Below are 14,141 nucleotides of genomic sequence, written 5' to 3' on the forward strand. Positions count from 1 at the left end.
ACCTGTGTCTACACCTGCTCTAATTTCTGTACCCTCCTCATCACCCAATATGTCATTATTTTGAAACCCCCAGGTTTCTCCGGAGCCTACAGGGAAACGCAACGGGGAAATACACGTTGATCTTCTGTAATAACGTTTTCCAAAGGTCTCAGTTTGAATTTCTAATACAGTCATACTGAGAGATCTATTCCATATAACGAAAACTCTGAGGCCCTCAAGAACTTTTAAGCCTATCAGAGGGTAGAGAATCGCCGACCTGGGGCACATCACCTTTTCTATGCTTCAGTTTCCTCGTCTATAAAATGCACCCACCTCAGAGGACTACTATAAGCATTAAGTAACACGATCCATAGAAGGCTCCTAGCACTACACGGACGTGTGCATGCGCTCAAGAAACTGCAGCTGTTATAACAGCATCGCGATTATCACGATGATGCTTTATACACAACCAGGGGCACCGCACGAGCTCGGAGGCCATCCTCGGTTCAGGAAGCTCCGGCCATGGATAGAACTGCTTCGAGAAATATTTATGCTGCCAGGTAAATGACACCGTGCTAAGCGTCACAGCTACAACTGTGAACAGACAAAACAGTCCCCACCTCATGGGGCCAAGCGGCCGGGAAAGCAGGCATTTGGAACTGAGGGAAGAGGCCATCTAGAAGCCCAGACGTGAGAGAGCTGGGTGTTTTCAGGAAACAGAAAGCAGCTCAGTCCGGGCTGGATGGAGAGCAGCGGAAGTAAACGTTTCTTAAGTTCAGCGCTGGATGGAGGGCTCTGCGTCTAGGATCTCCCTTGACCCTTACCACATTCTCCTAAGTAACGTCTGAGCAAGGAAATCGAGGCTCAGAGAGGTTAAGGAACTTGCCCAAGTGCACAGCTAGTTCAGGGCTGAGCCGGGATGTGAACCCAGGCAGTCTGGCTGCAGAGCCCGGGCTCTGGGGGTGCGACGATCATGAGGGGCCTGGGAAGTCATTCTTAAAAGCGTCTGGATGTCTTCCTAACAGCAACAGGATGCAAGTGTTTTAAGCAGGGTTTAGCATGAACAGATCTGTAGTTGTGACTGGAGACTGGAGAATGGATTAGACACACTCCCATCTCGAAGACCCAACTACCTGCATGACCAATCCACTGGATTTCTTTCTTTCTTTCTTTCTTTCTTTCTTTCTTTCTTTCTTTCCTTTCCTTTCCTTTCCTTCCTTCCTTCTTTTTTTTTTTAATTTGAGAGACAGAGAGCTAGGAGAGGGACAGAGGGAGGGAGAAGGAGAGGGAGAGGGAGAGGGAGAGGGAGAGGGAGAGGGAGAGGGAGAGGGAGAGGGAGAGGGAGAGGGAATCTTAAGCCCAGATGTGGGGCTCAATCCTATGACCCTGGGATCATGACCTGAGCGGAAATCAAGAGTCAGAGGCTCAACTGACTGAGCCACCCAGGCGCCCCAGCTTACTTATTTTTCTTTCTTCCTTCCTCCCTTCCCCCTTCCTCTCTCCTTTTCTTCTTTCCTCCTCCCTCCCTCCTTCCCCCTTCCTTCCTCCCTTCTTCCCTCCTTTTCTTCTTCCCTCCTCCCTCCCTCCCTTCCCCCCTCCCTCCCTCCTTCCCCCTTTCTTCCTTCCTCCCTTCTTTCCCCCTTTTCTCCTTTCCTCCCTCCCTTCCTTCCTTTCATCCTTCACTCAACACTTACTAAGCCCTGACCACACGCAGACGCTGTTCTACCCCGGGTACTGGAGCTTCGGGAGTCAATCGCTTCTCAACTGCATTCTCCAACCTCCTTGCAAGCTCACCGCACCTGCTGGGTCCACCTCGCCCCTTCCAGCCCCACGGGTCCTGCTTCTCTCCTGACGCCTAGTCTGCTAAGGCAACAGCCACTCTGTGTGAGTGCTCACCCCGTGCTTCCGTCCCGCGCGCCCCCTGACCCACAGACTTCCTCCTGCTCCCTGAGCACCCCGCACCACAGGCTCTGGACCGTCACCCTGACCAGAATTCTCCGCCTCCCTTGCTGGCTGTGCCAGCCAGGTCACTGGTGAGTGGGTGGTATTCTGCCAGGTCCTACCCGCACCCTCTCACCTCGGACGGTCTGCTATGTGCTCCCAGATGAACCCCTGCCGAACAGATGCTCAGGTCGTCCGTGCAAGGAAGACTCCAAAACGGTGCTGCAGCCCAGGCTGCTCTGCGCACCCACACCCTCTGGGAGTCTCCTTCTGGAGTGTCACTCCGTGTTTCCTAACTGGCCGACGACACTGCCTCTGGCCGGCATCGGGGCCCCCTCCCCCGCCCCCGTCCACCTCCACGTCCAGTCACCGGGTCTCATCCTTCTGTCAAGCTTACCACCCGCAGCCGCCCCTCTGCGGTGCCACCGCCACCGCCGCGTCACCCACCCGTCCTCCTCTCGCCCTGCGCTTTCTCCACGGTAATCCTTGCAAAGCACAAATCTGAAATTGTCACCTGACCCCTGGGCTGTCGCTTGTCCACCACGGCTGCACGTGAGAGCCAGTGGGGGGCTTCAATATAACGGTGCCCTGGACAGGGCATGGGCACTGGGGGTTTCAGAGCTCTCCAGGTGATTCTAAGATGCTGCTAGGGAACCAGATGACCTGTCAAGACGCCCTGCCGGCTGACCCGTCCCCTGGTTGGGCTGGGTCATTCCTGCCTGGGCCTCGGCAGCAGCCCTGCTGTTCCTCCCTATAGAACTTCCTGCCTCGACAGCCCCACGTGACTCGCCAGCCGCCCAATGTGCCTCCACTCCTCTGCACACTCGCTTCTTCCCCTGCCCGGGCCCCACCCAGTCCCCCCTGAGCTCCCCCTAGAACCCTCTCTCTGGACTTGCTGCCACCTGTCTCTCCCCTTTCCCATGTTTCCCACCCTCCAGCAAACCGGCCTTTCTGCAAACGTCCAATAAACTCGGATGAACGCAAACACCGAGCTCTGCGAGCCCCTCCTGCTCGGGAGAATCTCAGCCTCACCCTCTTCCTGGAAACCCTTCTTTTCCTACAAAAACCAACCACAGGGAAAACGGGTCAGGAAACAGGAATGTTCGCAGAGAGGAGACTCAAGCGGCCAACAGCTACCAGGAGACCGACTGTGTTTTGGGTCACCTGAAATCGATGTGATGCAATCAAAAGCGACAAATACAAGATTTTAAACTTCCCGCGCGAGAGGACCGAAAGGGAATTAGAGTAACTTCCTTCCCCCCGACTCTCTTGGATTTCCACCGAGAGTAATCTCCCAGATCACCGTCCACAGCAGGACACATGCACCGGTCTCTAAGGTCATGCAGCTCCGAGTCCTACAGCAACAAGCTTCGGCGGACAGCGGGACGTTCGGGTAGTGATGTGGGAAGCGTCACCCCCTGCAGAATAGCAAGATTCGGGCCGTAGGTTCTCAAGGTCACTGCAGAGAGGGGGCAAGGGGCCCCACGCCCCAAGGGCAGCCGTGGGCAGGGTGAACGGGACACGGGGGCAGGAGACCCTCAGGGGCCCTCTTCTCTCTCTTAAGATCCCTGCCCCCCTCCAGCTTCGCTCGGCCACCACGAGGCAAGTTTTAAACTCAAGTGAGATAGGGCCACAATCCCGGCGTCTCTCCACAGGATGGCTGATCGTAGCCAGATGCCCCGGGAGGGGAAAAATGGTGTCACAATTGAGAGCAGAGAAGTCACGGAGACCGGGAAGGAACGAGGCCGCACACAGCCTCCGGGCTACACGACTCTGAATAGCTACGTGGCTTCTCCAGACCTCGGCTTCCTTACCCACGAAAAGGAGTAGCAGCCACCTTCCGTGGTTGTCGCGAGGACTAAATCATAGAGCACATGCCCAACTCTCGACCAGTGTCCTACGTTAGTGAGCACCCAGTAACCAGCAGTTATTATCAGTCCTCCCTAGCGGTACTGCAAACATATGTAGGAAGAGGTTGAGGATTATAAACGGGCTTGATGGAAACACGACACGGATTAATTTTGTTACCAAGAAACTTACTTCAGTAAACGCTCAGCTGTTAAAAAGGGGCAGAATATGTGCATGATTTTCTTGAAATTACTTTGACCAATGAGCCCTGTGTCTCCGAGGTCATATGCCTGTAGCATTTTATAGAAGGCTTGCAGATTCCTAGTAATTGAGTCATGGACGATCTCTTCCACCTATCATAAAAAAAAGCAAACAGACATATCTACCAAGCGGCACATTTGTAACCTGGGGTGGTGGCACCCTGGGACCACGTGGGCAAGTGTTACTTACTGAATCCCAAGCCAGGAAGAGAGGCGTTTTGGGGTCTGCAACTTGTTTTCCTGTCTAATTGGGAAAGAGAAAAGTATATAAACACAAATCACTCATAAAGGCAGGAGGACCTTTGGAGGCAGCCAGACATGGACTGATTCGCCAATTCACTTTGAGTTCGTGAGCAAATGAGTTTGCCCACTAATCCCCACCTGGAAATGGGGATAACAGCATTCAACCTGAACTTATTTAAAAAAAAAAAAAAAAGTACAATACACGTAAAAGAAGTCTATCGCCTAGTAAGTGAACGCAACATAAAACAACAATGGGATGGCATTTCTGCCTTTCAGAATAGTAAAAATGAGAAAGGACGCCCATTGCCAGTATCGACACGGGCTAATCGTGGACAATCTGCTAAATCCACAGGCCGTGGGGCGGCAGCAACCACCTGTGGGGCTGGGGAGGGAACAGAGGTGGAAGAAAAACTTCACTGTCACCGTGTTCCGTTTGCACCTTTTGCATTTTGTACTTACACATACATTCCCCTTCTCAAATAATTAAGCTAACTTAAAGAATGAAATGTGTCCTTTGACCCAATAATGCCATTTCTAGAAATCTATACTAAAAGAATACTCATAGGGTGGTTGAAAAAGCAGGCACCACACTATTCACTGTAGCAAAATTTATAAAAGGGGAAAAAAACCAAACACCTGCATTGCAACAGGGCATCGTTACTCTGTATCTTTTAAGATCATACAGAATTGTTATTAACAGTGTTAACAGCACGTTAATAGGGGACAGCATGGACTAAAAAGTCATTAATTATAGGATCTCATTTCATTTTATTTTAAGTTTATTTATTTATTTTGAGAGAGACAGTGCGTGAGGGGGGGGAAGGACAGGGAGAGAAGGAGAGGGAGAGAATCCCGAGCAGGCTCCACACTGTCAGCACAGAGGCTCAGACTCATGAACCGCGAGATCATGCCCTGAGCTGAAATCGAGAGGCGGACGCTCAACCAACTGAGCCACCCAGGTGCCCCTATAGTATCTCATTTTAAAACAGAATAGATATCATATATCAAAGTATGTATCTAACTCATAAAATTGCATAAATTAAATATGCGCAGCTTTTGTATAATAACAGCAACAAAGCTGAAAACAACGCGTGTGTGGGTGTACGGGTTCATAAGCACATACAACAAAGGGGAACAGTGAGCGGGTAACAACTCCTCAACGTTAGAATTAGTGGTGTTTTTCTTTTCCTTCTATGTGCGCACCTGTGTTCTCTAATCTTTCTGGTTCGTTCCTGTATGTTCGTTCATCCACTCGCCACACTGTTTTGTGAGTGTGCCCGGCACCGGGCTAGCCCCCGTGGCCACGATGGGCCTCCGTCTTTGTGGAGACGTGACCACATAATGACAAAGTTGTGACACCATGATCGGGCAGGTGTGTGAGGTCGGTGGCTGCCAGAGGTGCCACAGAGGGTCCCTGGGAAGGCGTCGGTGCCCCAAGACCTGCAGAATGGCCCCAGCAGGGGAGAGCAGCATGGATGGAATCCCGGCAGGAGCTGCAGCACCCCAAGAATGGAGGAGGGACCTGGGGCGCCCGAGGAGCCGAGCCAGCGCGGCCTATGAGGCTTCTGGGAGCCGGGCAGCAGGGCTGGACCATGTGGGCCCCTTACCAACCAGGTTAGGAACTTCAGCTTTCACCTAGGAGCCCTGACACCCATCTGAGGCTTTTAAGCATGGAGGCTGCTGGGTGTGGTTCATATTAAGCAAAGACCATGCCACTTGCCACGTGGAGAGCAGATGGTTTCCATGTCCATGTTTTGTTTTTAATTTTTTATGTTTATTTGTTTTCGAGAGAAACACAGTGAGAGCAGGGGAGGGGCAGAGAGAGAGAGAGACACAGAATCTGAGCAGGCTCCAGCCTCCGAGCTGTCAGCACAGATCCCCACACAGTGCTTGAACTCACAAATCGTGAGATCATGACCTGAGACGAAATTGGATGCACCCCCTCCCCCATATTTTGTTTTTCGAGAAAGATGCTGCGTGTGGGGTTGCTGTGATGGTCAGAAGCCACAATTCTCAGCAGCTAACACAGGAGCCGCACAGCAGAGTTCAGGAAAAGGTCCAATTACTCTCTCCTGTGTGAGGGCCCTGGGACTTACTTTTGAACTAGGACTCAAGAAGGGCCAAACGACGTTGGTTTAGCATGCGGTCGCCACCTTGCACAAGGTGGGTGCTCAGGAAATCGTAATATTGATGAAAAGCTAATTTGCACCTGCCAAAAGAAGTCTATAACAAACACTTCAACAAGAATCTCCCAATGCCTATCCAATGCATTGCCTGACACTAATCTAATTTTTTAAAGTTCTTAAAATTTTTAAGCGCTAATAGCCATTAAAATCACAAAACAACATTTCTCATAATAAAATTCTGTCAGCCTTTCGGTCAAAGGAAAAGCAAGTATTGGGGGCACCTGGGTGGCTCAGCCGGTTAAGCGTCTCGCTTCGGCTCAGGCCACGATCTCACGGTTTCTGAGTTCCAGCCCCGCGTCGGGCTCTGTGCTGACAGCTGAGTCTGGAGTCTGTTTCAGATTCGGTCTCCCTCTCTCTCTGCCCCTCCCTCCGCTCGTGCTCTGTCTCTCTCTCTCTCTCTCTCTCTCTCTCTCACAAAAATAAATAAACATTAAAAAATTAAAAAAAGAGAGAAAAGCAAGTATTGGTCACTAGAGGCAATAAACAGTTACTGTTTAAAATGGGAAGCCGTGTAAGACGCGGTTGCAGGAGGGGTGTCACTGGCACGCTGTGAAAAGAAGGTCACATCCTGCATATATAGGTGCCCTCGTTCTAGGACGGCTTCCCAGAAAACGTCAAACATCACCCTTGGATAAGATGTAGACATCAAGAGTTAAAATCAAACAACTCAGACACTTAACTCCTCCTTAAAATGAAAATCAACTCAGCTGAAAAACGTGTAGTCGTTTATTTAAGACCAATTTCACCTGCATCCCATATTGCACTAAAAATACTTAATTTCCTGCCATAAAGAGAAAATCAAACATGGAGTTGTTGTAAAACTCACCTCAGGGTTCTCTTCAAGCAGTTGGATGAACGTGTTGACGTTGACCCATCCAGTGCCCCCAGGGTCAAGGGTCCGCATTAGTTCTTTGAATTCTGAATCGCTGATTTTTACAGCCTCGCAATTTAGAATATGTCGCAATTCTTCCCCTGTTATTCGTCCACCGGGTTTCTGAGCATGAGAATGTATATAAGGGGATTTTTTTAAAAAAAGGAAAAAGGAAGGAAAGCATTACATAACATACAATAACGTATATAACATATATATATCATATATGTGTAACATATATACGACATATATAACATATATATATTTTAAATGTTATATATATATTTAAAAAAGGCAATTTTTTTAAAAAAGGAAAAAGGAAGGAAAGCATTATATATATATAACATATATAACATAAACATATATATAACATATATAACATACATATATATAACATCAAACATTGTATGTATATATATACATTTATATATATGTATATATATATACACATTGTGTGTGTGTACATAGATATATGTGTGTGTGTGTGTGTGTGTGTGTGTATATACATACATATATATATATATATATATATATATATGACATCACTGAGTAAAGAGTGGGCTCTGGCCGAAGAGAATTATGACGAAGCAATAATCCCTCAGTTGGCGGTCACTATGTAACACTGGGAGCCAAGGGCAGTGTGTGGGGTGCGGCAAGGGTCGGGGGACGCTGGGACCCTGCAAGGCTGCTCCCACAATGCTGTCTGTCCGGGCACGGGCAGGAGAGGGCCCCAAGAGAGGAGGGAGACCCATCTCGCAGGCACAGGCTGATGCCCTCCCCAGGACAGGCTGAGCGCTGGCGGTGACAGTTCCTCCTACCCTGTCCCCACCTGAGGGCTACGTGGCTCCGTCATACCGGGCACACAACTTCCCGGCAATTCAATTAACAACTTGCCGATTTACTAAAAATATTAATGATGCTTATTTTCACTACCACCAACCTCATCAATTACATAAATGGACAATTACTTAGCAAGAAAAATCTCAGCCATGCTGCATAAAGAAAACATATTATCAGCAAAATACTGTGAGGCAAATTCTTCTGCCAGAATAAAAAATTACCAATAAGTAAATTAAGTACCAAAAATAAGAGATACTGTTTACTGGAAAAAAACAGGGGGAATAAAGAACCCCTACCTCCTCATAGGGAGTGTGAATATTAACGTGGCAGGGGGCTTACTAGGTGACAAAGTGGTGTGCAAATGTCAACCGTTACTTTGGGGTCCAAAGCCAGAAAAGGATACAAGGTTGTCTCCGGGAAAATTAGATAATTTAGAGGAATGTATGCCTGCTTACTTTTTAGCTTGGGAGTGATAATCAACTATTTATTGTCCAAGTAGGACAATTAGGGTTTTCAGTAAGCATATAGCATTGTGCAACCATCAACCACCATCTGGTTCCGGAACATTTCCGTCACAAGAGAAACCTCGCGTCCACTCGCAGCCACTCCTCACTTCCGTCTCCGACCCAAGGCAACGGATCTATTTGTTGTCTCTCGGTGTTTGCTTTGGTCTGGATATTTCGTGTATACAGAAGCATACAGTTTATGCATCAGTATGCATTCTGCATCTGGCTTCTATCACCTGCCATAACATTTTCGCGGTTCAATCCAGGATGCGCCATGGATCGGTACTTCGTTCCTTTTCATCCTTGTTACTATTCCACTGTATGGATATGCCACGTTTTGTTTCTCTTACCGCAAGCAGAAAAACACTTGGATCGCCTCGTTTGGAGATTATGAATAACGTGGGTACGAACATCTGCACACAAGTCTTCGTGTGGACAAAATGTTTTTACTTCCCTTGGGCAGCTACCTGTGAGTGGAATTGCTGGGTCAGGTGGTAAATTTCTGTTTAAATTTTAAAGAAACGACCATGTTGTTTCAACGGCAGCTGTACCATTTTCTATTTCCACCAGTAGGAGAGAAAATTCCATGTCCACGCCCCTGACGTGGTCCACTGACTGCTGCCTTTGTGACTTCATCGTCACCATAAACTGGCAAGTGGTGCACCAGCATGCTTCTGACTCGCATCCCTGGTGTCTAAGGATGTTGACCATGTTTTCACGTGCTCATTGGCCATTCATATGTCTTTTTTTTTTTTTAATTTTTTAATGTTTAGTTTTGAGAGAGAGAGAGAGAAAGACAGAGTGCGAGTGGGGGAGGGGCAGCGAGAGAGGGAGACCCAGAATCCCAAGCAGGCTCCGGGCTCTGAGCTGTCAGCACAGAGCCCGACGCCGGGCTCGAACTCACGGACCGCGGGATCGTGACCTGAGCCGAAGTCGGACACTCAACTGGCTGAGCCCCCCAGGTGCCCCCCGTGTATCTTCTTTGATGAAACGTCTATTCAAATATTTTGCCCATTTTTTACTTTGGGTTGTCCTCTTACTGAGTTCGAAGAGTTCTTACATAGTCTCCATGCAAGTCCCTTACCCAATATATAATTTGCATTTATTTTCTCCCAGAATGTGACTTAATGGTATCATTTGGAGCACAATTTTTTAATTGTGATGATTCCAGTTTATGGGTTTTTCTCCCCCCTTTATGGATCATGCTTTTAGCGTCCTAAGAAATACTTGCCCAGCACAGGTCACAAAGATTTACGCACATGCCTTCTTCTAAGAGTTTTGTCATTTTAACTCTCATATTTAGGTTTATGGTCCATTTTTAGTTGTGTATGCGGTCAGGCAGTTCCTCTTTTTTGCACATGGCTATCCAACAGTCTCAGGACCATTCGTTGGAAAGATGATCCTCTCTCCCACTGATCTGGTCAAAGATGCATTGACCATAAACATTAAGGTCTATTCCTGGACTCTCGGTTCTGTTCCATTGAGCAATCTGTCTATCCTCCTGCCATTGCCACACTGTTCTGACACCATAGCTCTGTACTAAGATCCCAAAGTGCTCTAACTTCGTTCTTTTTTTCCAAGATTGGTTTTGGCTATTTGGCAATCTTTTCATTTCCATATGAATTTTAAAATCAATTTTTAATTTCTGCAAAAAAAAAAAAAAAGACAGTTGAAAAAAAATTGGGGTGCCTGGGTGACTCAGTCGGTTGAGCGTCTGACTTTGGCTCAGGTCATGATCTCAAAGGTTCGTGAGTTCGTGCCCCACGTTGGGCTCTGGGCTGACAGCTCGGAGCCTGGAGCCTGCTTTGGATTCTGTGTCTCCCTCTTTCTCTGCCCCTCTCCTGCTTATGCTCTCTCTCTCTCTCTCTCTCTCTCTCTCTCTCTCTCTCTCAAAAATAAACAGACATTAAAAAAATAGACAGTTGGCATTGCAACAGGGTTTGCATTGAACCTGTTGAACCTATAGATCAATTTGGAGAGAACTGCCATCTCAGTACTATCGAATCTTCCAATCCATGACTGTGGAATGTTTCTTCATTTATTTACATTTTATTTAATTTCTTTTAATAGTGTTTTGTAATTTGCAGTGTACAAGTCTGGCACTTTTGTTAAATTTACTACTAGGTATTTTATACTTGTTGATGCTATTGTGAGTGGCACTGCTTTCTGAAGTTCCTTTTCAGATTGTTCGTTGCTAGTTGATAGAAATGTAACTGATTTTGGTACATTGGTCTTATATTCTACAACCTTGATGAACACATTTATTATTTGCAGAAGTCTGTGTGTGTCCACTGTGTTGTCTGTAAGTAAGGGCAGTTTTACTTCTTCCTCTCCAATCTGGATGCCTCCTATTTCTTTTCTTTCAGGATTGCACTGTCTAGAACTTCAGTACAACGTTGCAGAGAAGTAGCAAAAGTTGACATTTTGTGTTTTTCATCATCCTGGGGGAAAGTATTCAGTCTCTTACCGTTAACTGCGCTGTTAGCTACGGGTTCGTTGTAGATGCCCTTCATCAGTTTAAGGGATTTCCCTGCTCTTGGTCTGTTGAAAGTTATCACGAAACAGGGCTGGATTTTGCAAATCCTTTTTCTGCATCTTTCAAGACGATCGTGTGGTTTTTTTCCCTTAATTCTATTAACATTGTGTACTATATTAATTGATTTTTTGGAAGTCGAACCAAGCCTGCAATCCTGGGATAAATCCCACATGGTCATAGCATTTAATCTTTTGTTTGTGTTGCTGGATTTGGTTTACTTATGTCTTGCTGAGAATTTCTACAACAATATTCATGAAGGATATTGGTTGTTCGTTTTCTTGTGATCTCTTTGTCTGGCTTTAGTATTAAAGTAGCATCGGCCTCAGAGAATGAGTTGGGAGGCATTCCTTCCTCTGATATTTACTGGAGGTTTGTGAAGGACTTGTTATTACTTCTATAAGCAATCTTTGTGGTCTTCAATGTAGAGAATTTTCATTTTTTTTTTTGTTAGGTTATGTTTCTAGGCATTTGATTTTTTTAAATAAAATTATTAGAAATGGTATTTTAAAGTTTACTTTTCTAATTGATTACTGCAGCTTATAGAAATACTATTGATGTTTGAACACTGACCTTCTAACTTCTGTTATTAATTCTAGTATGTTCTGGAAGATTCTTTCGGACTTTCTACCGAGAAAATCACGTGGGCTGCAAACAACACTGAAAACAAGGGTGGATAAACACGTAGGGTACAAATCGTTTTTGGGTGACAGAAAGTGAGCCACGCCAGGTTTCAATACAAGTGATCGAGGTGACTGGGTCACTCAGAGGGAAGGTGATGGTGTGTGGAAAGAGCACACAGCTACTTGGGAGGCATGAGTCGGAGCAGACGTAAAGCTGCCTTTCTTTCTGTAACAATTCTGCATCCCTCTCTACAGCAGGAGAGGGACGTGCTTCCCACCGCTGTCCTCTGCAGCCAGGCAAAAATGCCCTCTCCTGCCTACTCCTGGCTCTCTCCCTCTGCCTGCCTCCTTCCGGGTTCCAGAGCGTGCCCAAGACCACGGCAAATGGTGGTCGGGGGTGGGGGTCGGAAATCCCACTTGGCATCCGGCAACTCTAAGCATCAGACGCTCACTGCTGTCGTGTGTCACTCCAGAGTGTGAGCTCATCATTGGCCAGGCCTCTGCGTCACTCATCTGTGCATTCAGTGCCAGCGCCCACGGCACACACGGCCCAGCGTGGGGCAGGCACTCGATTCCTCACCCCTGCGTGTTCGTTGATCGGTTCTGTTTGTGAAACAGCACATCAATGACCGCTAAATAGTCCCATACTTGGAGTGGCTGGCGTTATTACAGCCCTCCATTAACGGAGATGAGCTTTCACTATTTTTAATTAAATTACGTCAATGGACCACTAGGCGCTGAGGCGGGTAAACACACAAAAGCCTTCACTTGTGTCCAAGAGGAGGCCCAGCCGACACATTCGCAGGCGGCTCTGCCCAAGGCTGCAGTGGGCCTCCCTCTGGAGCAGCTGGTTTGAGTCAAGCCCCGCCACTCACGAGCTGGGAGCCTCAGGCCGGATACTTAACACTGCCGTTCCCTTTCCTCGGCAGATGAGGGCAAAGGGAAAGGCTTAAACGGAGATCGTGATAGTGTCTGCCTCACAGAGGTGTGGAGAGGCGGAAGCGAGTGAAGACGGGTAAGTCACAGGAGACAGTCCCCGGCACGACGTAAGCACGCATTATCATCGTTCACTCAGTGTAAGAGACCAGGGTCATCTAGTTCTAAAGATTACTTAGAACAGGCAGGCCAGCTAAAATGCTCCCCTCTCCCAGGAAAACAGAACCCCAAATCTCCGCGTCTACACTAGGCTCAGAAACCATAAGCAACGGCATTCTAGATCAACGGAGACGAGGAACCACAGTCTCCAGTACAGACAGCAAACCTCTGAACCTTGAGGTCCGCCTCCAGGCCACGTGGGCTCCTCCCCAGAACGCTGCCCTACAGCCGCCCTGCAGGAAGGCTCGCGCCGAGGCCAAGTGTCTCCTCTTCTGCACACAGTCACATCTGAGTCTGAGGCAAAGCAAGTCACTGGACTCCTCCATGTTTACTGGATTCGGCTGTTGAATGTGCTAAGTCAGCAGCCAACTTGGGAAAATGTTGCACGTTTCCAAAGTATCCAAATGCTGCTTTCTAAATACACATTAAGGTGGGACAGGAGCTAATATTTAAAGCGAGTTACAAATTCATGAATTAGCCGCCTTCCGCAGCATAATTAAACCATTAAATAGGCTCTTTAGAACTAAGAAAACGTTCCTGTGATGGGCCACACGTTGTGACGAACCCACACCCTCTGGGCTGGGGTGAGGAAGGCTCAACAGGTCCGGCTTACTCGTTAGGCAGTGAGTGGTGAGCAGACAGTGCACCCTCACCAACCTTGCCATGTGCCGTTCTCATCCCCTGGCATCTCCTTCACCTCGGTGCAGGACATTTTATGTTATCTGACCTCCCAATCCCAGCCAGCTCCTGAGGTCAGGAGTGAGGTTATATCCCTAAGCACTCGGGACAATTGCTAGCTTATAGCAGGAGTTCAAAACATGTGTGTTGGTTGGGTAAATGGATGAAAATACAGTTTTTGTTAGCCTGGGTCTGAGTGTTCTCGTTCTGAGAAACAGTGAGGTTTTCACCAGGGAAGGGGGTCGAAATCTTACGGTCTTGGCGTTCAGTAGTGCTTTCTTCAGTGACGCAGAGTGACCCTCGTGTCTAGATAACTTGGGGATAATGTTTTCCTCGCAAGATTGATTTTTAGAAGTGATGCTACAAGAGGATGAAGAGAAGAACAGGAATAAGGTTACGCTCTTGAACTCTGTTCTTCCTTAATGCAAAAAAAAAAAAAAAAAAGCAACTTACAGCCATCACAATGCTTTATTAGTGGATGGCTTTTCTTCCTGAAAGTGTACTGTGCTTGTGTGGGCCCACTGGTCGCTCAGGCAGT

At 47.6% G+C, this 14,141-nt stretch overlaps 1 protein-coding gene across 7 annotated transcripts in view; it reads right to left on the bottom strand.

The window, feature by feature from the left end:
- Window positions 1–14,141, bottom strand: part of EFCAB6 (EF-hand calcium binding domain 6) — a 251,139-nt gene that overhangs the window by 115,867 nt on the left and 121,131 nt on the right. For all 7 annotated transcript variants that reach the window (XM_047868126.1, XM_047868128.1, XM_047868127.1 and 4 more), the window contains 3 exons: window positions 13,858–13,963; window positions 7,284–7,451; window positions 3,961–4,121 (listed from right to left, as the gene is read on the bottom strand). In XM_047868126.1, the coding sequence (XP_047724082.1) occupies window positions 3,961–4,121; window positions 7,284–7,451; window positions 13,858–13,963 (435 nt within the window). The remainder of the gene's footprint in view (window positions 1–3,960; window positions 4,122–7,283; window positions 7,452–13,857; window positions 13,964–14,141) is intronic.

Source organism: Prionailurus viverrinus, chromosome B4 (genome assembly GCF_022837055.1).
Source record: "Prionailurus viverrinus isolate Anna chromosome B4, UM_Priviv_1.0, whole genome shotgun sequence".
Lineage (NCBI taxonomy): Eukaryota > Metazoa > Chordata > Mammalia > Carnivora > Felidae > Prionailurus > Prionailurus viverrinus.